The sequence below is a fragment of the Ailuropoda melanoleuca genome, chromosome 7 (assembly GCF_002007445.2).
Source record: "Ailuropoda melanoleuca isolate Jingjing chromosome 7, ASM200744v2, whole genome shotgun sequence".
NCBI classification, from domain to species: Eukaryota; Metazoa; Chordata; class Mammalia; order Carnivora; family Ursidae; genus Ailuropoda; species Ailuropoda melanoleuca.
The window spans coordinates 81,083,627-81,110,351 of NC_048224.1; the positions used below are offsets into that span (position 1 = coordinate 81,083,627).

The 26,725-nt window shown below is 43.5% G+C and overlaps 1 protein-coding gene across 2 annotated transcripts in view; it reads right to left on the minus strand.

The window, feature by feature from the left end:
• Positions 1–5,219: 5,219 nt before the first annotated feature.
• Positions 5,220–26,725, minus strand: part of FAM124A (family with sequence similarity 124 member A) — a 94,392-nt gene continuing 72,886 nt past the window's right edge. For both annotated transcript variants that reach the window (XM_011222994.3, XM_034665107.1), the window contains one exon: positions 5,220–6,203. In XM_011222994.3, coding sequence (XP_011221296.1) covers positions 5,433–6,203 — 771 coding nt within the window. In that variant the 3' untranslated portion in view covers positions 5,220–5,432. The remainder of the gene's footprint in view (positions 6,204–26,725) is intronic.

Consider the following 26,725-nt stretch of genomic DNA (forward strand, 5'->3'; position numbering starts at 1 on the left):
CTGGATCCCTATCAATTCTCAGGAAGCTCAGGGAGGGCTGCTGAGGGGGTTTATAACTTACCCGGAAGGGCTTCTCAGCGCCAGAAGCCTCTGCTCACAGGGAGAGGGTAGAGAACGGAGAGGACTTGGAATGACGGGTCGAGGGCACGGTTGCAGCAGGCCCTCCAGTAGGTGTGGAGACTGCATGCAGGCTGTCACCGTGGGTGGGACCTTCTGGTTTCTCAGGAGGATCTCAGCCTCATTCCCTGCCCTCTGCTTGCCAAACTATACATTGAGTCTCAAGAGCCTGGAGGAAGCCAGGCTTTTAGACTTTCTGGCGAGGGCCAAACTTCCCTCCCCCCGCAGTGTGGCCGGAGAGGTCTGGGGAGGCTCACCTGAGGCCTGTGGCCATGTCTACTCCTCTAGGTCTTTGTAAATTCTGTCCTTCAGTCAAGAAAGCTACCAGCTTGGACCAAACCTAGTAACCTTGAGACAAAATCCCTCATGGAGCCCTCAGTTTGTTTCCCAGAGTCCATAGTCTCTCATGGTTCATTCCCCTGTCTGTTTACCCCCCCTTCATTCTTCCCTTATTGAGATAGGCCAGTGATGGGTAGTAAGGAGGGCACGTATTGCATGGAGCACTGGGTGTTATACGCAACTAATGAATCATGGAACACGACATCAAAAACTAAGGATGTACTATATGGTGACTAACATAACAATAAAAATTATTAAAAAATAAATGAAGTTATTAAAATAAAAAAACCCCTCATGGAAATCCCCTTCTGAGAAAGTGATTTTTGAAATCTGTGCTAAGAAAAACTTGGTTCCCATGGAGGAATAACCTTGAGACAGTGTAAATTAATGAAGATAAGACCATGTCATTAGATTTGCAAATCCCGCATGAGAACGAAGCTAGTCATGTTTCCCTTTTTGCTTTGGCTTCTGGGAGAGCCATCCAGAGCAGTGCAATGTCCATAAATATACGGACTCTTTTTTTCCTTAGCCCCGATTTTCTACTTCTATCTGCATTGTCTTAAGTCCTTGTGATTTCAGTTGCCTCAATACCTTGTAGAAATAGAATAATTAAAGGCAGAGTAATAAATGGAAGAGAAGTGCTTCCTTCTTGTTCATCGGGGTGGAGCCGTCTTTCGTGAAAAGGGTGCTGCTGACCCTCGTGGGTAGCGCGGCCACCAGGTGGCGCCAAAGCTTTCCCGCAGCCAGCCAGCGAGGTGACTTGGCCTGAAAGTATTTCTGTTCATCAGGCCCTTTTTTGGACTGTGCCGCAAACATGTGGAGTTGCTTCTGTCCAAAGGGCTCTGGGTTTTGTTCTAGAGATTGGGCAGGGCTGACCTAAGGGAGACTGGCTGGCTTCTTTCAGACGTTCAGCTTATAAGACGAATGTGTCCAATGGGGTGGTTACAGCGATTCTCAAGCAGACCAGGCCAGTTGGGGGCTGTGCCCCATCCGTGGAAACATTTTTTCTGTACCATCTTAGGCAACTGGAGGTGGGACCCCCGTCACAAGGGGAGAGTTTAGGGAGCATGTCAGAGGGGCACAGAAAGGGGGCCTTTTCAGCTTCACCAAATATTCTGGTGAGTTTTGTCCTAAATGGATATATTGATCTTAATTTTGGGCATACAATTGGATAATGGTTATCACATTTCTAAAATAGAAGTTGTTAAAAAGACCCAAGTGTGCCGACATTACCATTAATGTTTGCTTCCGTTATTCAAATTATGGAATTTAAAGACATTTTGTGTTTAGACTTCTGTTCCCAAAGCTTAGAGAAAAAACCTTCAGTAAGAGTTGGCAGAGCATGACTATATAAAAATCTTTAAATTCAGGTTCTTTATCCCTCATGAATCCATTTTTATAAAGTAATGTTAATTTCTCATGTTATTTTCTCAAACCTCTGCTGTATCTGATCAATTGTATTTCCAGAGAATTAAAGAGAAACAGAATCCTATAAATTCTAAGAGACATTGATGTTCAGACCAGGAACATGGAGTGATGTGGTGGGCAGGGAGGGAAAGAGACTATTCGGCTATTCCCACCGTTCTCCTGAAATGCAGACGTGTGATCATTGACCATAACTGCTCATTGATACCATTCTAGGGGTTTGGGAGCGAGAAGCTCCCCACAGTTATATTTGCCTTTAAAAATCTCTTCCAGGAATTCTGAGTCTACTTAGGTGTTTACCTGATGCATTGGAGAATTCATTCATCTACAGAAAGCCCGGGAGGAGGATAGATTTCTCCTGATCCACATGGGGCTGAACATATCAGCCATGTGTTCAAAGGTCTTCCCAATAAAAGTAAACATTTGGTCTCATGGGGAACATATGAGACAGTGAGTCTAACTGACTTCCATGTGACTATTTCCCTGTCCTCGGGCCACAGGGCTCAAGGAACACCCAGCACTATAACCCATTTTGTACAACCACCTGTCAGCTATCCCAGCACAAAAGTATCTTGGGTAGCTCACCACTCCACCCCCATGGCTGACCCAAGATGATTTCTGTAGGGCTTGGCAGGTCAGTTAGGAACTAAGAAACATTTGATCTTTATAGTGTGTCCTAGGTGGTGGTTAGGTGCCATGGTGGGACTGTGAACAGTAATTTGGGGAGTCTTTTTGGAAGAGAGACAAGTAAGGGATGGGTGGTGAACTAGACTAGGACACTTAGTAGCACCCCTCCCCCTACCTTGGGCAATGCTGAGGGGAAGGAGAAGGTCAGGAAGACAAGAGAGTGGGTTCCATTAAATGACAAAAAACCAGGGCTAAAATCTAGATTTCCTATACCTCAGGGCCTAATCCAGGAGAGAAATAATTTGAGACAGCCTCATGTTTTTTTAATTGAACAAATTTATTGAGCACTTACAGTATGCCAGCCTCTATCACAACCACAGTAATCCAAGAGTCAGGATCCCCCCGTGGGTGTCAGGAGCCTTGCTGGATGAGGAAAACGCTAGTGCATGGCCAGCAGTGGAAGTAGGCCTTTGTTAATGTGTCTCTGTGACATTCTTCTGCACACAGTGTACTGCCACTTCTGACCACAGCTTTGGGAGGGAAGGAGGGGGGAAATGCCTGAATGTGGTCTGTGGTGGGCTTCCCTTCATTCTCCCCTCATGTTACAGGGGCATCTCGCATTTCCAGCTTTTGAATGGTGTTGCTGACATCCTTTGGGGGTCCCTCAGTTGGGTAGACTGGACTGTGCGGAGGGTGGGTTCCTAAGAAGGAGTGGGACCGGAGAGTGTCAGGGTTAGGGCTCCAAAGCAGTCCTAGGGGTGCATGCAAGTATATGAACCTAAACTAAGGGTACTGATGGAGTGAAGCCAGGAGGGGCCATCACTTGACAGTTGGTCCGCTTGTTTATGCCTCTTTGACCTTTGCTACTCACGAGCTTGCGTCAACACCTCTCAGTTATTTTTTCTCCTTCCTCACGTTAACCTGTCGTTGTCCATCCTTTGCTGCCGTGAGTCACGTTTCCCGAGAGGCGGTGGACAGCTAGTGGCTTGCTGGGGACCGTCTCTGCAGAGAGCAGTCCCCCATGGCTCTGAGCCCCGGGCTTCTGCGGTCACCGGTAGGACAGGAGGACCCTGTGGCAGCTGAGGGCTGCAGACTTAGATTCTTTATTGTTGACTGTGCCCAGGGTCCTAACTCAACCTCCGTCTAGCACAAGGGTTAGGCCTGTTCTTATAAATAAAGTTTTATTGGAACTCGGCTGCTCCCATGCACTTACACACCTTCCTTGGCTGTTTTCGCGCTGTGACGACAGAGCGGAGCAGTCGCAGCAGAAACCAAATGGCTGGCAAAACTACCGTATTTATTATCTAGCCCTTTCTAGAAAAAGTTCGCTCCCTCCTGGCCCTAGAATTTTAAGAGAGCATGTTTTTATTTACTTAACATGGAGAATATTATAATTTGGATGTTTGGGGCAGGATCTAAGGGATGGCATTACAGGGATGGCAAAGGCTTCACGGCTGCCTGGAAGACAGTGTTGAGAAGGATCCTGAGCTGTGTCCGGACTGGTGTGGACGCTTCCAGAGAGGTGGAAGCTGGGCCAGGAGTGGTGGAGGCAAGGAGCACCAGGCTAGGCAATGAGCAAGGCAAAGTGAGCCCGCACTGCTCTTTGCCAAGGTAACTAGCAGCCAGGCGCGTCTCGGCATCGCCCCCCGGGCCGGCACTTGGCACTGCTGAGGTTGGAACTGTAAACACACCCTTACCCAGTGGGAGAGAGGTGCTATTTAAATATCATTCACGCTTCGACAGAAGCAGACAACAGGCAGAAAAGGTTAAGGTTGGGCTAGAGCTCCAGCTTTAAGGCTTCTGTGCACTTGGGGAAGGCTGTGGATTAAACAGTGTTTGTCCTGGACGGCGTTTTGTAAAAAGCTTCCCAGTTGGAGAAGATGGGGGCATTTATTAATCTGTGCCATCCAAGTGCCACTTAAAATGGTTACAAATTATTTGAAAGTGAGATCAGGGTGTGTGACAATGCATGTTTCCCGGAGAAAGTGGTATAAAGTGTGACTCCTGTCATTTATATGGGTGCATATATACATAGCCCTTAGATGGTGGTTTTTAAAATGGAAGAATCTTAAGACTGCCTACCACCCCATGACCAATATCCTCTTATCCTGTAACTCCAATGGGAGGTTCTTCAGTGATCCAAATAAATCCTGGGAGCGGGGTGGTCTTCTGTAGTCTCCACTTGTTACAGCGAAGGTGTTGCTGAAACGTGGATGCAAGTCTGGTGTTTGGAACTCAAATCATATTTTGATTCCACCCAGAGTCTGTTACGCAGGATAAAGCCTTATAAAGTATATTAGCTACCTTTGCATAAATCCCGATTTTCAGATGTGCATGGCATGCCAGCGAGGCATTACTGTAGTCTGATGTATGTTTACCGTTCATCGAGCTGACTTCTTTCACTGTAAGCACTCCCTGGAAATTCTTGGGGCCTCCGTTGCCTGGTAATGCAAATATATATGCCGAATCCAGGAAGCCCTACGTGACGCTATTGTGCACCGATCTCTGATACAGGTCACTTAGTATCTTTCCCACACTCAACATTTTGGCTTTAATTGTTTTTCCTTCACAGCATGAAAAATTGCCAAATCACCTCTGGCTGACTAGGTTTTCTTTTCATTTCAAATAATTATATGAGTCATTTAAATTGTATCAAGTGCAGTAAAACCCTATCTCAAAAGGAATTGGGTATTCAAAAAAAATTTTACAACTTAAGCTCGAGAATTTATTTGCATAAAAATGCGAGGATTTTTCCAGCAAGTCTCTGAAATATGCCACCTCCCAGGTAAGAATGGGTGGTGTGGCAAATGTGCTAACGAGCGTGAGACGGACAGATTCCCGGCAGACCTGGGAGAGCCGGCTGAGAGCACGGGTGGTGGTCGGAGCCCAGAGGGGCCGCAGGGAAACCCAAGGGGAGAGGGTGTTCAGATGTAGAATTCCTCCATGTCACTGTCCACAGGCCCGGCCGGCACTGGGGGTGGCGGGGCGTCCCTGACCGCAGTCTCCTCTGCACTGGGGGCCTCACGGGGAGGCTCTGGGGAGGACGAGGTGCCGGGAGCGGGGGGAGGGGCGGCAGCTGTGGTTGAGGAGCTGGAAGGCCCTTTGGTGAAGAAAGGGAGGGAAGCCCAGGCGGACCCTGTGGTCACCCCGCTCCCAGTGGGCAGCGGCCCTTCTCTGAAACCCTTGGGCCTCGACCAGTGGCTGCGGCAGCTTTCAGGGGGGAGGGTTGTTTCCACGGTGCTGCAGAACCTGCTGGGCGCTGAATAAGCAGAGACCACAGAGAGGTCCGAGGAGGACAGCCGGAGGCCCGTGTCCACGTCGGTCTCCTGGGCCCCCTCCAAGTCATCGATGGAGAGGAGGTGGCCGTGCCTCCCCTCCGACGCCCTGTGCCCTGGGGCGTCTGTGTTTGAAAACCACTGTGGGAGAGTGGAGGAGCCCGGAGAGGGGTCTCCTGTGGGCAAACAAAACAAAGACTTGCTTCTTTGGAAGGACCAGGGGAGGCTGGGAGGGCTGCTGGCTCGTCTGGCCGATTCCTGCTGGGGCCCCGGGTGTGAGCTGTCCGGGAGGGGCTGCTGCCTGCCCCCTAGCGTCCAGCTCGTTGTGGCGGTGCTCGGGGAAGACATGGAAGGAGGTCTCTGCTCTGACGGGTGGTGGCTTCTGCCGGCCTTAGGGAGCCTCCTGTGCACCCTTTGCGCCTGTGGGGAGGAGGGCACATCACGTTAGCGTGGGACTGGGGGCATCGGGGGAGGAGGACGTTACATACACCACGAAACACACTGATAACTTGAAACTTCCAGCAGTGTCATGGCAAGAAAACATTGCCAGACATTTCATTCTCCAAGCTGTAAAGCAAAGAGGTAGCAGAGCTTGGGGGGCGGGGGGAGTGTGGATCAGACTTCTCAGCCTGAGGAGACCTCTCTGAACCCAGGAGATGCAACCCCTGGTCGCCATAGAGACTTCCACTATTTCAAGGACCTAGGGAGGGGTACTTGCCCCATGGATCCCCACAAGAATGAGGGCCTGGCTGAGCATGACAAGGGAGATAAGAATTACCAGTAAATGCAAAAAAGACACTTGAAGGGTGTGTTTCTGTCCCACCAGAGCACCACTGTTCGATGTAACTGACGGGAAGATGGGGGTGATCAGCGTGGCATATCACGGTCTCTGATCAGGTCAACACGGACTCGATTCCAGTATGTGCGTGATTGCCAGGACATATCCTAGGGCTGCGGTGGCCCATGGCTCAGGGCGGTAAATCTTTGATGAGTGAGGGGCTATCAGGAAATTAGCATCTATTTACTTGCTATCTGGAACCACTGACTCCTCCATACACTCTACCCTTCAGGGACTGGACAGGAAGGGGGGCTGCTGACTACTCCTGAACCCCACAGATGCCCCTTAGGGCTTGGGCAAGCAGTGTCTCCCTCTAACACCTCACCCTGTTTGACTATGCCCCCCAACCTCCCTGCGGTGCACTGGGAAACTGCTTCTGTTGTATGGAACTGGGGACCCCTATACGACGCACGGTCCCCCCTGGGACTGCTGCTCTTAGTGTCTCCCTCTGGTCTAGCTCAGTGCCCAAGCCTACAGGCCAAACTTACTATGCAAAGTTTCCATTAAATGATGGATTTGGGGACAGTGGGTCTGGCTCTATTTAGCATAGGATCATCTAATTTATGAATCCTTGAAATAAGGGTTCTGATCCCTGGTTTACTATCAGGGATCTTTCCTGGCACCCAGCAGGCCCTTCCCTACACAACAGACACTCTTGCTTCCTTATTAAACAGGAACCAGGTTTTCCCACAGGCGCTTGAGAGATCTAGGTGACTGTAAGATACATTTATTGTGTATCTATTACAGGTGAAGGAGCGGAAACTACGACGAGTCTCAGTCTTTGACCACATGAAACTTACATTTCATTGAAAGGATAAGAGACAGAAAGCGCTCGGACGAGAGCCTGACAAGAGGCACGACAGTAGGGCTGTGAAGGAGAGACCACATACGCCTGCCTGGTGGGAGCAGAGGAATCTCCAGTGGAGGTGGCCCTACAGGTGAGCCTTTGAGATGGGCAGCTGTCCTCCCGCTGGATGGCAGGGGTGGAGAGGAGGCTGTGCTCGAGAGAGGCCAGCCCAAACAGAGGCTGACCGTTGGCAGGTAAGCAAAGAACGTGCAGGGCGTGGGTAGCGAGCAGTTGGCTTGATTAGAGTCAAGGTGCATGAGGAAAAGGAGTGATGAGGTTCGCGTTGGGAATGGAGTCTAGTGCCATTGTGGCCAAGGAGACCTCGACTAGGTGAGAAATCTCCATACTCATCCTTATGTTGGAGTCTTCATTCTTTTTTTTCTGTATGACCATTCCTTTCATTGATTTCTAAGGTCTTTACCTAATTGCAGATCTCTCCTAATCTTATGAACAGTCTGACTGACTCATTCTTTCAGCCAACACTAACTGAGGGTCTTTTAGGCAGAGCTTCTCCACGGGAGTGTTTAAGTTTTGAATAGATTATTAAGGGGGGCGCCAAGATATTGATCTCTTCTGCCCGCGGCCTCTTGCCCCACATAAATATTCTAATTATCATTTTCTATGTGCTCTTTGATGTGAAAAAGGTCTGGAGGGCAGGCACAGATAATTTTGAATAAGACATAATCTTCTAACAATGAACAATACAGTGTTGGGTGTAATAAAGTGAGCCGTGATGAGAAAGTGAGTGGCAATATATAGGCCATGTTAGGGCACAAAGAAGAGAGAGGTTGATTTTGCAGAGAGGTGAGGCAGCGTGGGGAGAGGGTAGAAAAAGCTTGCCTTGGCAGTCATACTTGGACAAAATCTCGGAGGTGCAAGAGGGGTTTGCCAACTGAGAGCAACAGGTGTGGCATGGAAGCACCCTCAGGCACGGAGCAGCCCGATCAGAGGCTGGAGGCATGAACCAAAGCAGGAGGTGAGCCCTGAGGAGGTGAGAGGGAATCGCATCAGGGCAGGCCCCAAATCACGTGTCCATATAAGGCCCCTGTGCTTCAAAACCTGAAGCCTTGAAGCAAGATGGTGACAAGGCCAGGTCTGCAGCAGCGGGGTTAAGGAGAAAGGACTGGACAGAGGAAGACGGTGGTAGAAAGCATTTTAGAAAATGCTGCTGTAGTCTTTCACTTTGTCAGATTCGTGACAAGCTACATTCTCAGTTGCTTGCGTGAGTTTCTTCCGCAACATCAATTCAGATATTCAGGACTTTATACGGATTATCTGTCCAACCTTCCTGACTCTCTCCTTACTTCTCAGCCTCTACATTTGGTGGTGCATGTCCCCATGACCTGCTGATTCTAGTCTTGCCCTTTGAGGACTCTGTATAGCTCTTCAAATTCCCGCGTCATTCTGCCAAGGGTGGCTTAAGGAGCTAAAGGTGAAAGCAGCAATCAAGGAGATTTCTGATGGTCCGACTTGTAGACACTTGCAGAGCATGATGCAAAATGCTTTTGGTACAGGCTGTAAGTGGGTACGGTATGGTTCCTTCTAAAGATAACACCGCACAAGGCCACTCTCACTGCGACGCTTCAGTTTGGAGCAGCCCCCGCTCTTATGTGCACGAGGGACCTGGCTGAACATGGCAGAGAAGCCTCTGGGCCGAGCTGGCTCCTGCTGGGGTATGATCCGCTCCTCGGGCCTTGCTGCTCGGTGCTGCAGCAACGCCTCGATGCCCAGCCCAGCCCTCTGACTCCCCGCTGTCCTGCTCCAGTACGTGATTTATTTTCTCTGCAAGGCTCGCTGCTCCGTGAGGGCGATCCCGCTCAGCACCTGCCACGTCCAGTGCCTGACACGTAACAGGCGCGTAAGCAGGAGGAGTCCTACCTTTGGGGTGGGGTGAGGAGCAGCCTCCGAAGGCACAGCTATGCCCAAGAGGTGTCACAGCTCTGGACACAGGCTGTTGGAGAGACAAACCGATGGTCTCAATCATTTGAGTTAGGCCAAACAAGAAAAAATAAATCATGAACCTCCTGAGAGAAGGAAGTCCTTGGGTATGGAGGATGCTTCGGGAGGGGAGAGGCAATGTTTATTAATCAAGAGGCCTATCTAGGATGTTCCCCGAGGGCCCACTCCCCTGGGCGCCCCAGTGTATTTTCTTGCTTGATCAGTGCACATCAGCCTCTAACTTCCTTCTTGGGAGCCTTATGCAAGGAGCACACTCTTGGTGAGCATGTTTGAATTCTGAATCTGCCTGAAAAAGGAAGCCTCTGGTGAGTATTGCTTCGTGAGAAGCAAAAGGCCAAGGTTGCCATGAAAGAAACTGCTAGGGGGACATCTAAATCTTCCCACTGTCGGGCAGAGCAGTGTTACATTTGACTTAAAACCAGGAACGGCTGGCAGAGGACGGACACCTGGTGGCTTTGCAGAGATTCCCACCACGGGGCTTGTTTAATGGAAACCTACCTGTGTTCTCTTATTTTGACTCCCTCATGAAGGCAGGAGTTCAGATAAACCCTAAATTATGCTGCTTTGAAGAGAGGAGGTGCCTGGGGTTGGTCACGGCCGGGTCAGGGGGCAGGTGCACCGTGGAAGTGCCAGCCAGGCAGCTGGGGTTCCAGCTGGACCTGTGCTGGCTGGTGGTAATGCCAGGGCCCGGGGGTCGGGAGTTGCAGGAAGGTGGCCATGTTGGGCGCACGGGGGATGCGTTTGCAGCAAATCTGGTGGTGTTCTCCAGCTCTGCATAGACGCAGAAAAGTCAGCTTCAAAAAGTAGGGTGTGGTCCTGTCTCAAAGACAACTTGTGTAGACAACGGATGGAGATTCCTGTGCCCTCTCCTGGCGGTGGCGCTGTTTCTGGGATCGCTTGTCTGCTTGTCTGACTTGACCAGGAACACTACAGGCTGAGAATGAATCATTGTAGATGTTTCTGGATCTCTTCCCGAGGTGACCTTTCCAGAGTAAAACCTCGCCCTGTGGGCCCTCCTTCCATGGAAGTGCTTCTCCACCCGGCTTCGGGCTCTCAGGGCCGCCTTCTGGGACAGCGGCCATGTACCTTGGAGTCACCTTCCCCTCTTTGAAGCAGTGCAGGCTCGCTGACTCACTGGAAGCCAGTGGTTCCCCCCTTTGCTATTTATGGAACAGAACAGCACTAGATAAATGAATCTGCTTAAGGCAACTAGCCAGGGAGATCTGGGTATGTCTCTGAAATCACCAAAACAGTGAAATGCGGCAATCACCCAGAAGCTTCTCCTGCAACTTTGAGCGTAGGCACCTTGCAGTTAGGGACGTAAAGAAGTCTGAGCGGCAGCATCTTTTTCAAGGATCTTGGTGTCAGGAGGCTCATTCCTGGCCCATGGGTAGAATCCCCAGTGAAGGGACTCTGCCCCCGACCCAGTAACCCCAGGTGGTGTCACACTGGAGTTCTCTCTCCTCCTCACATGTCCCCTTTCTGAGAAGGGCCATTTCCTCTCGTGCCCTTGACACAAACACAACCCACGTAGCACTGTCTGCTGCATAATGAGACAGCAATAGAACTTTTAATCCAGAGACTAATAAAAAATTAGGGGCAACTCAAGGAAATTGGGCAGTGGGTTCACATGAGAAATCAGATTTTTCTTCTAGCGGAAAACACACCTTGCTGCTCCTTTCACTGTCTTCTGGGAAGTTTTCATATAGCCTATGTTGTCTTTGAAATTATTTTTAAAATATAAAATTGTTTAAAAATTATTACTCTTAAAGATTTTATTAGGGCATGAGCCGGGGGGTGGGGTGGGAAGGGGCAGAGGGAGAGGGAGAAGCAGACTCCCCACTGAGCAGGGAGCCCAATGTGGGGCTGGATCCCAGGCCCCTGAGATCATGCCCTGAGCTGAAGGCAGATGCTTAACAGACTATGGCCACCCAGGCGCCCCTAAAAATTACTTAAAGTAATTCTTATTGAAATGTAGTTGATATGTAAAAAATAGAATCGTTATGTTGTACTAATATTATATATTGTGAAATGATCACCATAATAAACCTAGTTAATCACTACACATCCCCCATGCGTTCGACGTGGGGGCTGGAGGGTGGAGGTTCGTGGCCACCTTCCTGCAACTCCTGACCCCCGGGGCCCTGGCATTACCACCAGCCAGCGCTGGTCCAGCTGGAACCCCAGCTGCCTGGCTGGCACTTCCATGGTGCGCCTGTCCCCCCGCCCCCCGCCTGGCCGTGACCAACCCTAGGCGCCTCCTCTCTTCAAAGCAGCATAATTTAGGGTTTATCTGAACTCTTGCCTTCATGAGGGAGTCAAAATAAGAGAGCACAGGTAGGTTTCCATTAAACAAGCCCAGTGGTGAAAATCTCTGCAAAGCCACCAGGTGTCCGTCCTCTGCCAGCCGTTCCTGGATTTAAGCTAAAAAAATTTTTTTCTTGTAATGTGAACTCTTAATCTGCTCTCTTAGCAGCTTTCAGTATACAACCCAGTATTGTTAACCAGTCATTACGCTGTGCTTATTTCTTTTATAACTGGAAGCACACCTTTTGAACAGCTTCACTCCCATCCCCCAATGCTGGCAACCACCAATCTGTTCTCTGTATCTGTTTGTTTTAATTACACAAATAAGTAAGATTATATGGTACCTTTCTCTGACTTGTTTTGCTTAGCATACTGCCTTTGAAGTCTATCTATGTTGGTGCAAATGGTGGGATTTCCTTTTTTATGGCTGAAAAAATATATTTTTCTTTATACATTCATCCACTGATGGGCACGCAGGTGGCTTCCTGATCTTGGCTCTTGTAAATAATGCTGCAGTGTCCATGCGGGTTGCAAATATCTTTTTGGGTTAGTGTTTTCGTTTTCTTTGGATGAATACTCAGAAGTGGAGTTGCTGGATCATATGGGAATTCTGTTCTTCGTTTTTGAGGAATCTCCGTAATGTTTTTCATAGTGGCTGCAGCAATTTCCATTCCCACCAACAACCTTTAATGCACATCTTTGACAACATGGTGTTTCTTGTCTGTTTGATACTAGGCACTCTGATGGGTGGTTTAGATTTGCATTTCCCTGATGATTAGTGATGTTCGGCACCATTTTACGTACCTGCTGGCCATCTGAATGTCATCTATAGAAAAATCTCTATTCAGATTCTCTGCCCATTTTTTTAAATCAGGTTTTTTGTTACTGAGTTATGTGAATTCTTTATATAGTTGGATATTAACCCCTCATCAGATAAATATTTGCAAATATTTTCTCCCACTCAGTAGATTGCCTTTTCATTTTGTTGATGGTTTCCTTTGCTGTGCAGAAGCCTTCTAGTTTGACGCAGACCCACTACTTATTTTTGCTTTTGCTGCTTTTCCTTTGGTGTCAAATAAAAAAAAATCATCACCAAGACTGATGTCATGCAGCTTACTGTTTTCTTCTAGGGATTTCATCATTTCAGTTCTTATGTTCAAGTGTTTAATCCACTTTGAGTTTTTGTTTATGGTACGAAACAGTGGTCCAGTTTCATTCTTTTGTATGTGGCCATCCAGTTTCCCCAATACCATTTACTAAAGAAACCGTCCTTTCCACATTGTATGTTCTTGGCTCCACCGTTGTAAATTAACCAACCATATACGTGTGAGTTTATTTCTGGGCTCTCTTTTCTGTTCCATGGGTCTATGTGTCTGTTTTTATGCCAATATCATATTTTATGGCTAGAGCTTTGTTGAAAGCTTTAGAGCTTTAATCAGGAAATGTCATGCCTCCAGCTTTGTTCTTTCTTAATTAAGATTGCTTTGGCTATTCAGAATCTTTTGTGGTTGCATACCAATTTTAGGATTATTTGTTCTAGGTCTTTAAAAAAATACCATTGAGATTTTTGATAAGGATTGCAATGAATATGTAGATTGCTTTAGATTGTATGGACATTTTTACAATATTGATCCTTCCAATCCATCAGCATGAAATGTCTTTCCATTATTTGTATCTTCTTGGGTTTCCTTCATCAGTGTCTTACAGTTTTCAATGTACAGGCCTTTCACCTTGGTTAAATTCATTCTTAGGTATTTTATTCTTTTGATTAAATTATAAATGGGACTGTTTTCTTAATTTCTCTTATGGTTATTACTGTATAGAAATGCAACAAATTTTTATATATTGATATTATATCCTGCAACATTACTGAATTCATTTATTAGTTCTGACAGTTGTTTTTTTTGTTTTTAGTATAGGCTTAAGGGTTTTCTATATATAGTGTCATATCATCTGCAAATAGTGACAGTTTTACTTCTTCCTTTCAAATTTCTTTTTCTTGCCTAATTGCTCTAAGATTTGTAGTATTATGTTGAATAAAAGTGGTGAGGGTGGGAATCTTTGTCTTATTTCTAGTCTTAGAAGAAAAGTTTTCTGCTTTTTCACAATTGTGTATGATGTTAGCTGTGGGTCTGTTCTATATGCCCTTTATTATGTTGAGGTATGTTTCTTCTATACCCAACCTATCCAGAGTTTTTATTGTAAATGTTGAATTTTGTCAAATGCTTTTTTTGCATCTATTTAGATGATTGTACAATTTTTATCCTTCCTTTGATAATGTGGTGTGTAACACTGATATGTGGCTGTTGAACCATCCTTGTATCCCTGGAATAAATCCCACTTGATCATGGCTTATCATCCTTTTGAAACTCTCTGGACTTCTTGGATCTGCATGTCTGTTTCCTTCCCCAGGTTAGGAGTGTTTTCATCCATTATTTTGTCAAATAAATTTTCTACTCCTTTCTCTCTCTCTTCTCCTTCTGGGGACCCTCATAATGTGAATGTTAGTCTGCTCGGTGTTGTCCCATGAGTTCCTGAGCTGTCTTCACTCTTGTTCTTTTTTCTTTTTGCTGGTCTAATTGGAGGAGTTCTGATGCCTTGTCTTGGAGTTTACTGATCCTTTCTTCTGCTTTGTCTAGTCTGTTGTTGAACACCTCCAGTGCATTTTTCAGTTCAATTATTGTTTCTTCAGCTCTATGACTTCGTATGTGGTACTTATGTTTTATTTTGTTCATCCATTTTCTCCTGAGCTTAGTGAGCATCTTTATCAGGTAAATTACTTACCTCTGTTTCATTAAGGTCTTTTTCTGAGATTTTATCTTGTTCTTTCATTTGGAACATGTTCCTTTGTTACTGCATTTTCTTTCATTCTCTGTGTTGGTTGCTATGTGCTAGAGAAAACAGCCACATCTCCCAGCCTGAAGGAGTGGGACCATGAAGGAGATGAAACTATTATTCAATCTTGCTCTTGCTCTTCATTGTATCTCAGAACTTTGTGTTTGTCCAAACAGCCTATTTTATTCCTAGTGGCACCAAATAATTGAGGCTGCTCTAAGACCTGTGAGTGTCAAAGGGAGAATCTCAGTCAGCACCTAGATTCAGGCTGACTGAAAGCAAGAACCTCAGGCAGCAGAATTTAAAGTACCTCTTCCAGGCGAAAACTGGGAGACAGGTATTGTCTGCTCCCTCTGCACTGAGCCCTGGGATGATGGCCAATTAAGAACCATTTCTTTGTTTGCTACCATCCCACTGAATCTGTGAACACAAGCCCTGCTGGACACCAGGGTCAAGCTATCAAGGAGTGTTTTCTCAGGGTGGCAGACACAAAAGGTGGGACACCAAAAAAGTATATAAGCACCTCTTTTCTTGGAGACACTGGCAACCTGGGGCTAGGAAGAGGAAAAGCGTGAAGATGGAGAGCATCAGGATGGTGTCCACCAGCCTTCCCGGTCTCTGGAGAGGATTATAGTCAGCCCCTATACAAGTATTCAAATAAAAGCATGCCCCATAGGCCACAGCTATAAAGATACATTAATAAGCTGCTTTTATAGAGAGAGTGGGTATTTCAGTCTGATGCCTCTTTGCTGTGCCCTGTGGGATAGCTGGTTAAGAACTCTTTTTCTGTTTGTTATAGTTCTGTGGAGCCTGCAAAAGTGAAGGCCTGCTGGCCACCAGAGCCAAGCAGCCTCCCCTGGATGGCAGCTGCAAAAATAGGGCACAAGACAAATGCACAAACTCCTTTCTGGGAGGTACTGGTGACCTGGAATGAGGCAGAGGGGAGAGCACAAAAATAGTACCCACCTGCATCTGTTTTGTGAAGTATTTTAGTAGGTCCCTGGATGTGTGTTAAATTAGATGCCTACCCCTCAGGTGAAGCTTTAAGATAGGCAAACAGGGTTTTTGTTTTGTTTTGTTGTTGTTTTGCCACAGAAAGACTTGGTGCTTTTTAGTTGGCTGTCTCTGTGCTGGGCCCTGAGGGTGAGTAATTCTGGATAGCCCTTTAAGAACTACTACTCAGATTCTGATAGCCTTTTGGGCTCTTGGACATGAGCCCCACAGGTTTTCAAAGCTAGATGTTCTGGGGACTTCTCTCTCAGGTACAGGCCTTAACCAGTTTCGGTACTACAAGAGGAGTTCAAGCCCTTTACCCCTCCTGACGGTGGGTTACTCTGCCAGGGCTGAGATTCATTGGGACATTGTGTCTCAGCCTCTCCTACCATTTTTGTTTTTAATAATTGAAGTAGAGTTGATACACAATGTTTCATTAATTACAGGTGTACAACATAGTGATTCAACAAGTCTAAATGTTATGCTATGCTCGCCACAAATGTAGCTACCATCTGTCACCATCCAACACTATGACAACAACTATATTCCCTATGCTGCACCTTTCACCCACATGACTTACTCCATAACAGGAAGCCTGTTTCTCCCACTCCCTTTCCCTCTAGCAATCATCAATTTGTTCTCTGTATTAATGTGTTTGTTTCTGGTTTGTCTTCCTTTTTTTTCACTTAGCATAATACCCTCTAGATCTATCCGTGTTGTTGCAAATGGCAATATCTTATCCTTTCTTATAGCTAATATTCCATTGTGTACATGTATGTGTGTGTGTACACACACCTTATCCATTCATCTCTCAAGATATGAATGAATCTCAAGATATGCTTCCGTATCTTGGCTAATGCTACACTAAACATTATAATATCTTTTTGAATTTGTGTTTTTGTTTTCTTTGGCTAAATACCTAGTACTGGAATTACTGGATCATATGGTATTTGTTTTTAATTTTTTGAGGCACTTCCATACTGTTTTCCACAGTGTCTGTACCAATTTACATTCCCAACAATAGTCCACAAGGGTTCCTTTTTCTCTATATTCTTGTCAACGCTTGTTTATCTTTTTGATACTAGCCATTCTGATAGGTGTTGGTATCTCCTTGTGGTTTTGACTTACATCTCCCTGATGATGAGTGGTGTTGAGCATTTTTTTGTGTGTCTATTTCTTTGGAGAAATGTCTATTCAGTTCCTCTGCCCATTTTTTAAAAAAGATTTTTATTTATTTATTTGACAGAGATAGAGACAGCCAACGAGAGAGGGAACACAAGCAGTGGGAGAGGAAGGAGCAGGCTCCTAGCAGAGGAGCCTGATGTGGGGCTCGATCCCATAACGCCGGGATCACGCCCTGAGCCGAAGGCAGACGCCCAACCGCTGTGCCACCCGGGCGCCCCCTCTGCCCATTTTTTAACTTAATTATTTGTTTTTTTTGGTGTTGAGTTGTGTAAGTTCTTGATGTATTTTAGATATTAACTCCTTATCAGATATACCATTTGCAAATATCTTCTATCATTCAGTAGTTTGCTTTTTTGTTTTGTTGGTAGTTTCATTTGCTGTGCAAAAGCTTTTATTTTTTGGTGTAGTCCTAATAGTTTTTTTTTTTGCTTTTGTTGCCCTTGCCTTAGGAGACATATCTAGAAAAATGTTGCTAAGGCCCATGTTCAAGAGATTACTGCCTGTGTTTTCTTCTAGGAGTTTTATGGTTTCAGGTCTCACACAGTTAGGCTCCTTTAAAAAAAAAAGTTTTTATTTTTTAAAGTTGGAGGTGGGGAGAGAGAGAGAGAGAATGAGCATGAGCAAGGGTAGGGGCAGAAGGGGACGGAGAGAGAGAATCTCAAGCAGACTCCCTGCTGAGCATGGAACCCAACGTGGGGCTAATCCCACTGCCCTCAGATCATGACCTGAACCAAAATCAAGAATCACCTGCTCAACCAACTGAGCCACCCAGGTGCCCCCTCATATTTAGCTTCATAATCCATTTTGAGTTTATTTTTGTGTATGGTGTAAAAAAGTGGTCCAGTTTTATTCTTTTACATGTAGCTGTCCAGTCTTCCCAGAACCATTTGTTGAAGAGACTGTCTTTCCCCTGTTGTATATTCTTGCCTTTCTTGTTGAGATTAATTGACCATATATGCATGGGCTTATTTCTGGGCTTTCTATTCTGTTCCATTGATCTGTGTGTTCTATTTTTCTTGCCAGTACCATCCTGTTTTGATCACTATAGCTTTGTTCTTTCTCAAGATTGCTTTGGCTATTGAGGTCTTTTGTGATTGCATACAAATTTTAGGGTCATTTCTTCTGATTTTGTGAAAAATGCTATTGGTGTTCGCGTAGGGATTGCATTGAATCTGTAGGTTGCTTTGGGTAGTACAGACATTTTAACAACATTCTTCCAATCCAGCAGCATGGAATGTCTTGCCATTTGTTCATGTCATCTTCAACTTCTTTCGTCAATGTTTTACAGTTTTCAGAGTATAGGACTTTCACCTCCTTGGATAAGTTTGTTCCTAGGTATTTATTCTTTTTTTTGGTGAAGTTCTAAATAAAACTGTTTTCTTAATTTCTCTGTTACTTTGTTATTAGTGTATAGAAACACAACCAGTTTCTGTGTATTTTGCATTTTACAACTTCACTGAATTCATTTATTACTTCTAATAGTTTTTTTTTTGGTGGAGTCTTTAGGGTTTTCTATGCATAGTATCATGTCATCTGCAAATAGTGACAGTTTAACTTCTTACCAGTTTGGATGCCCTTTATTTCTTATTGCTGTGGCTAGGACTTCTAGTACTATGATAAATAAGAGTGCCAAGAGTGGACATCCTTGTCTTCTCCACCACCAACTCAGAGGAGAAGCTCTCAGGTTTTCACCATTGAGTATGATGTTAGCTGTGGGTTTGTCATAAATGGCCAGTATTATCTGAGGTATGTTTGCTCTAAACCCACTTCGTTGAGCTTTTATAATGAATGAATGTTGACTTTTGTCAAAGGCCTTTTCTGCATCTATTGGGATGATCATATGATGTTTATCTGTAGTTTTGTTAATGTGGTGTACCATGTTGTTTGATATGTGACTGGCAAACCACCCATGCATCCTGGAATGAATCCTACTTGATTGAGGTGAACGATCCTTTTTAATGTACTACTGAATGCAGTGTGCTGGTATTTTGTCGAGGATTTTTACATCTGTGCTTATCATGGATATTGGCGTGTAGTTTTTTTGTTTGTTTTTTGTAGTGTCTTTGGTTTTGGTACTGACCTTGTAGAATGTATTGGAAATTTGCCTTTCTCTTCTATTTTTTGGAATAGCTTGAGAATAGGTATTAACTCTTTAAGTGTTTGGTAGATTCACCTGTGAATCCATCTGGTACTAGACTTTTTTGAGTGTTTTTTCATCACCAATTCAATTTTGTTACTATAAATTGGTCTCTTCAGATTTTGATTTTCCTAATTCAGTTTTGGAATGTAGTATGTTTCCAGAAATTTATCCATTTCTCTGGGGGTTGTCCAATTTGTTTGCATATAATTTTTTTGTGGGAGTCTCGAAAAACCTTTTGTATTTCTGTGGTGTTGATTTTTACTTCTCTTTTGTTTCTATTTGGGATCTCTCACCTTTTCTTGAGTCTGGCTAAAGGCTTATCAATTTTATTTATATTTTAAGGAACCAGCTCTTGGTTTCATTGATCTTTTCTATTGTTTTCAGTTCCTATTTCATTTATTTCTGCTCTGGTCTTTATTATTTCTTTCTTTCTACTAACCTTGGGCTTTGTTCTTTTTCTTGTTGCCTTAGCTGTAAGGTTCGATAGTTTGAGATTTTTTTTTTAAATTATGTTCAATTAGCCGACATATAGTACATAATTCGTTTTTGATGAGATTTTTATTTTTTGAGGTAGACCTGTATCACTATAAAATCCTCTCATAGAAGTGCCATCGCCATGTCCCAAAGATTTTGTATCATTGTGTTTTCATTTGTTTCCACATATTTTTTTACTTCCTCTTTACTTCTTCATTGACCCATTCATTGGTTGTTTAGTAGCATGCTATTTAACTTCCAAGTTTGTGTTTTTTTTCCTAAGATTTGGAGAGAGAGATTGGGAGGGAGGGAGGGAGAGAGGGAGGAAGAAGCAGAATTCCTGCTGAGCAGGGAGCCTGATGCAGAACTCAGTCCCAGGACCCTGAGATCATGACCTGAGCTGAAGGCAGAACTTAACTGACTGAGCCACCCAGGCGCCCCTCTCTTTTTTGTGTGTATTACAGGTTTTGGTTTATTGTTACTGTGAGCTTCATATATATCATTCTAAGTAGACAGTAGTCCATATCAAGTGGGTGGTCCCTTAAGTTTGAACACATTCTAAAAGAAATTTTTTACTCCCCCCTCCACATTTTATGTATATGTTGTCACATTTTATAATTTTCTTCTAATTATGGCCTTTTCTTTTCCACTTAAAGAAGTCCCTTTAATGTTTTAAGGCTAGCTTAGTGATGATAAACTCCTTTAACTTTTGTTAATCTGGGAAACCCATGATTTCTCCTTCAATTCTGAATGATGACTATGCCAGGTAGAATATTTTTGGTTGTAAGTTTTTCCTTTCAGCACTTTGCAAGCCAGAAGGGAATAACATGATCTACTCAGTTTCTGCTCAAAAAATCAGCTGATGGCCTTATGGGGGTCTCCCTTTTATGTAACTTTTTGCTTCTTTCTTGCTACTTTTGAAATTCTCCATCTTTAACCTTTGGCACTTTAATTATTATGTGTCATGGTGTGGAATGCTTTGGGTTCATCTTGTTCATCTCTGTGTTATTTCAATGATTTCTTCAGATAAGTTTTCTACGCCTTTCTCTCAATCTTCTGGGACCCCCTATAAATCGAATGTTTGCTTGATGTCCAAGAAATCTCTTAACCTTTTTGCTGTTCAGCTTGGGTGCTTTCCATTACTCTTTCAGATCCCTGATCCGTTCCCAGTCTTCTGCATCTGCTAATCTGCTATTGATTCCCTCCAGTGTATTTTTCATTTCATTTATTGTATTCTTTCACTCTGACAGGTTCTACCTCTTTGTTGAAGTTCTCATCGACTTCTTCCACTTTTCTCTCCAGTCCAGGGAGTCTCTTCATGTATCATTACTTTAAACTCTTTGAGGCACATTGCTTACCTCCAGTTCATTTGGTTCTTTTTCTGAGATTTTGCCTTTTTTTTTTTTTTAATTTGAAGCCTATTCTTCTGTCTTCTCATATTGCTTGACTTCCTGTGTTGGTTTCCATGAATGAGGTAGGACAGCTACTTTGAAACTCGAAGGAATGGTCTTGTGTATAGTCATCCCCTGTGTAGACAATGTGGGCCCAGTAACTTTGGCTGGCTGGAGCTATGGTTTGTGTGGGCTGGGTTTCCAGGGTACGCTGCGATGGCGCTGCCCTGGTGGAATGGTTGAAGGTGAAGTGGGTGCAAGCCAGGGTGTCCTGAGGCTCTCCACATGGACGGCACCGTGGTAGGGCACCTGCTCTGGATCTGAGGCATCGTACAGGCTGGGGGGTCCTGGGCTGCTCCACACATGGGGTGCCCTGGAAGTGTGGCTAGAACTGAGGCAAGCAGGAGCTGTTCCAGAGTACCCTGTGCTGGGGGTACCTTAGCAAGCCATCAGAAGCTGAAGTGCTAGGAGTCTGAGGTATTCCAGGTTGCTTGTGCCACCTTCCTGCAATGACTGGAGATGTAGTTTGTGCTGAGCAGGGGTGTCCTGGTGTGAGCAGCACTGTGCTGAGGCCACCTCGGTGGGACAGCTGGGTGTGGGCTAGCAGCCAAGGAGGTCCCTGAGGAGGGAGGCTGGGTAGGGCACCTGACCCCTGTTTCCATCCACACTGTCAAGCTTGGGGGTAGGGAACTTAAACCATAGTGCTTGCCTGCTTCTTGGACGCAGGGAGAGTTCCAGCAGCTCCCCTGCCATCTGGCTGGGTCCTAGGGCTAGTTCCTTTATATTCCAGTTGCTCTGTTAATCTGTAGTCTTTTTCTTCCTGGGCCCTAGGACAGAAGAATCTGCTCCCAGCCTCTTTGTGAACTCCAGTGGGAGAGGTAGTACAGTATCAAAGCTGGGGGTTTCCTGCGTGCCTCCAACTCACCTGATGTGCTCTGTCTTCTGTTGTATAGAAGCTGTTCATTCAAGAGGAATTGCTCTATAAATATGTGCAGATTCAGTGTGCCCATGGAGGAGGGTGATTTCAGGGTCTTCCTACATTGCCATTTTGGATCAGACCCCACCACACTTCGATGTGGGTTTTTTTTCCTCATTTGCCTGATTTGTGGGATTTGCTTAACTAGTTTTTGGGTTTCCTTCAGAAGAAATCATTTTTTATATGTAGCTGTAGATGCAGTGCGTCCATGGAAGGAGGTGAATTTGGGATCCTCTTATGTCACATCTCAAACTGAAACTTTTTTTTTGAATGGTCATACTAGAAATGAAGATTTAGAGGAAAAATGCAAGTTTCACTGTAAAGGTAAATAAAACCTGTCTACACTTGGTGAAATCAGTGACATTTCTAGATAGGACACTTGAAATTTGTCAGAATGGTTTAAGCAAATCTTTGCTAGATGTGGTATGAGCCTGGGGTATTCCAGGTTTGCAAAGATTTCGTAAGCAAAGATTTGCTTAACCATTCATTTCTTATCGAATGACACACAGGATAATACAGAAGAAAAGTACTTATTCTCCAGAATTGGCAAAATGGCAGCAAAGTGATAACCAACCATCTGACCTCCTGCTAACGGTTACACAGTCTCCCTAACTTCACTCCAACACACCGATGTGAGTGATCCTGGTAAGTACAAATCTGACCATGTCCCTGGGCAGAACAGACTCACTGGCAAGCTCTACAACACCCTACTCCTTCAGCCTTGTAATCTATGTGTCGCAGCTGTTTGAAACTGACATTGTTTCTCAACACATCGGGTTGGCTTACACCTCCATGACTTCATGTTCTTCTAAATGCTTGTCTGCTTAGAGAACACCTGCCTATCTTCAGAGACCAAACTCAGGGTGATGCTGTGAAGCCTCATCTGGCCATCTCCCTTCTTTTGTGAACAATGTGCACTGACTTCTCTTGTGCATATGTCTAAGAGTGGAATTGCTGGGGCACAAGGTAGGTTTGTTTTTTTTTTTTAAGCTTTAGAAAGTACTGGAAGTATCTGTAAGTGTTTCATTTGCTTCGCATCCCCACCAACATTTGGTGTTACTGTTCTTTAAAATTTTTGCCATTCTGGTGGGTGATGGTGTTTCATCCTGATATGAATTTGCATTTCCCAGATGATGATATCAAGTATCTTTAATGAAGTGCCTATTCTTTACATATATTCTGGATTCAGTTCTCCTTTCAGATGTATACATTGTAAATACCATCATTCATCTTTTAAGGCTGGTACTGTGCTATGTATTAAATTATTGCTACCTATCTAGCAGCTATTTTAAATCACAGTGTGGGGGACCAAACAGAAAAAAGCTTAGAACACTGAGGGCTGCCGTATATGACAGAGAGAAATAAGCATATATCTAATAAAGCCACTATTTGTCCTTTCATGAACCTGACCTTACAGATCACCAAAACAGACATTTTGCAGAAATGCACATTAAATAGAGGAATTGGATTAACTGTAAAAATCTTTACTTGCTGCTGTAAGGCTTCTAGCACCCCAGCTGAAGGACTTCTAACACCTGCACAAATGTTCATATTGGCACATACAGACACTCAAATTCCTACTGAATGAAGCAATACATAAATACATATCTTCTAAAAGTGTTTATTATCAAGGGAATTTTAAGTATGTACAAATATCTATAAATCACAAATGGTATTTATGAGAAAATGGCAACAAGAGCTATGGTAAAAAGCAATTTTTCAAGTTAAGAAATGCCTTAGGGAACAACTTTGTTTACTATCAGTAGCAGCTCTTGGGAAAGTGTAACAAGTATCACAGAAGATGCTAAATAAAAAGGGACTATGAGCACATGGAACTGTTAGTTCTGATTTATCTGGTGTATATTAAAAAGCTATCCATTTGAGGAACAGCAGAGAAAATCAAAGTCATAGCTCTGAGGATTGGGAGCTAAGGCTGATAAATTTAATGACAGAATCTGTAAATCTGAACAATTCATGAAAGGAGCATATCATGCCCAAATATACATTTTTCTCCAAGTTCTGTATTTTTCCCTGATTATTTTTTGGTATGACTTATGTATTACTCTACCATTGGCTATAAAATAAAAGGGTAGACTGATCTTAGAAGTAGCTGGCTGAAATGATTAGTAATAAGCAAAAACCCCATTTCCGAAATTAGAATGAAAAAGGGTGAAGAAATCCTACTTGAACTGCAGAGCATGATAAAAAACAAAACCAAAAAACCAATCTCTTTCTGGGTTTTCCAAAATAATGCTAAGGGAGAAAGGAATAGAAAACTTAACTTAATGGCTGGAACTCTCCAAATCTGGGGAGAGATGGTCATCCAGGCACAGGAGGCTCAAAGGCAAACTTGAAACCAGCAAGAAGAAAAAGAGCCATTACATACAAAGAAATACCAATAAGGCTTTCAGCAGATTTTTCGGCAGAAACCTTACAGGTGAGGCGAGAGTGGGGTGATACATTCAAAGTGCTCAAAGAAAAAAAACTCATCCGAGAATACCCAAGAATACTTAACCCAGCAAAGCTGTCATTCAGAAATGAAGGAGAGATAAAGACATTCTTAAACAAAAGCTGAGGGAATTTATCACCACCAGACCTGCCCTACAAGTAATGCTAAGGAACAAAAGGAGGCTAATTAGTAACATGAAAATATATTAAAGTATAAAATTTACTGGTAAAGGTGTATATTAAAATTCAAATACTCTAATAATGCAATGGTGGTATGAAAATCCCTTTGAAATCTAGCATATAGGTTAGAGACAGAAGTGTTGAAAGTAACCACAGCTACATTATTGTGTTAATGGACATAATATAAAAAGAATTGGGACATCAACATAAATTGGGGGGACAAGTAAATGGGTAGAACTTTCTCATGCTAAAATAGATGGTTATAACTATAACATATTATGAAAGCTTATGGCAACTATAGAGCAAAAGCCTATAATAGATACACAAATGAGAGAGAATTAAAGCACTACAAAAAATGACCACAAGAAAGGAACTGTAAGACAAGCGGAAAGCAATTAACAACATGGCTACAGTACATCCTTATTTATTGAAGATTACTTTAAATTGACAAAATTCTCCAATTAACACAGACTGGCTGAATGGTTTCATTGAAACCAAGACCCATCTGTATGCTGCTGTCTACATAGGACTCACTTAAGCAGTAAGGACACTCAGAGGCTGAATGTAAAGGGATGGAAAAAGATATTTCAAACAAATGGAAACCAAAAGAGAGCAGAGGTAGTTATACGAGACAAACATTAAGTCAAAAATTGTAACAAGAGACAAAGAATGTCATTATGGTAAAGGAGTCAATTCATCAGGAAGATATAGCAATTCTAAATATATATGCACCCAATATGCGAGCACCTAAAAAATAAACAACTGATCTGAAGGGAGAAATAGCAATGCAATAATATGCCACTTTCAGATCACCCAACAGACATATACAGAACATTCCACCCAACAGCAGCAGAATACACATTCTTCTCAAGTGCATACAAAACATTCTTTAGAACAGATCACATGACAGGTCACAAAAAATGTCTTAGTAAATTTAAGAGTGAATGATACCAAGTATCTTTTCTGACCATAATGGTATAAAACTAGAAAACAGTAATAGGAGGGAAGATGGAAAACTCACAATTGTGGAGATTAACATACTCATGAAAAACCAATTGGTCAAAGAAGAAATCAAAAGGGAAGTAAAAATATATGAAGACAACTGAAAATGGAACTACAACATATCAAAACTTATGGGATGCAGCAAAAGCAGTACTAAAAGTTCAGAGCAATAAATAACTACACCAAGAAACAAAAATCTCAACCAATCTTCCTTTAACCTGAAGAACTGGAAAAACAACAAGCTAACACCAAAGTTAGCAGAAGGAAAGAAAGATCAGGGCAGAAATAAATGAAACAGTGACTGAAAAGTTAATAGGAAAGATCAAAGAAACCAAGAGTACTTTTTGTAAGATACACAAAATTGACAAAACTTTGGCTAGACTCACCACAGAAAGGACTCAAAATCAGAAATGAGAGATGTTAAAATGGATGCCAGAGAAGTAGAGAGTAACATAGGAGACCACTATGAACAATTATACAACAAACTGGACAACCTAGAAAAAATCGTACATTCCTAGAAATATCCAATCTACCAAGACTGAATCATGAAGAAATAAAATCTGAAAAGACTGATTACTGATTCAAACAAAAAGTCCAGGACCAGATGGCTTCACTAGTAAATTCTACAGAATATTTAAGGAAGATTTAATATCAAGCTATCTTAAACTCTTTCAGAAAAGAGGAGAGGAGATTACACTTCCAAACTCATTTTATGAGGCCAGCATTACCCTGCTACCAAACCAGATAAGGGCACTAAAAGAAAATTATAAAGCAGCATCCCTAATGAACATGGATGGGATATTCCTCAAAACTGAATCCAACAATACATTGAAAGATTCATATACCACAATCAAATGGGATTTATTACAGAATTGCAAGGATGGTTCAACATTCACCAGTCAATATGACACACCACATTAACAAAATGAGAATATATAATCATCTCATTAGATGCAAAAAACATTTAACAAAATACAACATCTATTTGCAATAATAACTCTCAGTAAGGGCGGGTATAGAAGGAACATAACTTGACATAATAAAGGCCATATATGAAAAGACCACAGCTAACATTATACTCCATGGTTAAAAGCTGAACACATTTCCTCTAAGACTGGGGACAAAAGTACCTACTTGCCCCACTTCTGCTCAATATGGTCCTAGCCAGAGCAATTAGGCAAGAAAAAGGGCATCCAAATCAGAAAGGAAGAAGCAAATTTGTCACACTATGCAGATATAATAAAAACCCTAAAGACTCCACCAAAAAACTATTAAACAAATTTAGTAAAGTCGCAAGATATAAAAATTGTTTCATTTGAATAATAACCTATTAGAAAAATTAAGAAAACAATCCCATTTGTAAGTAC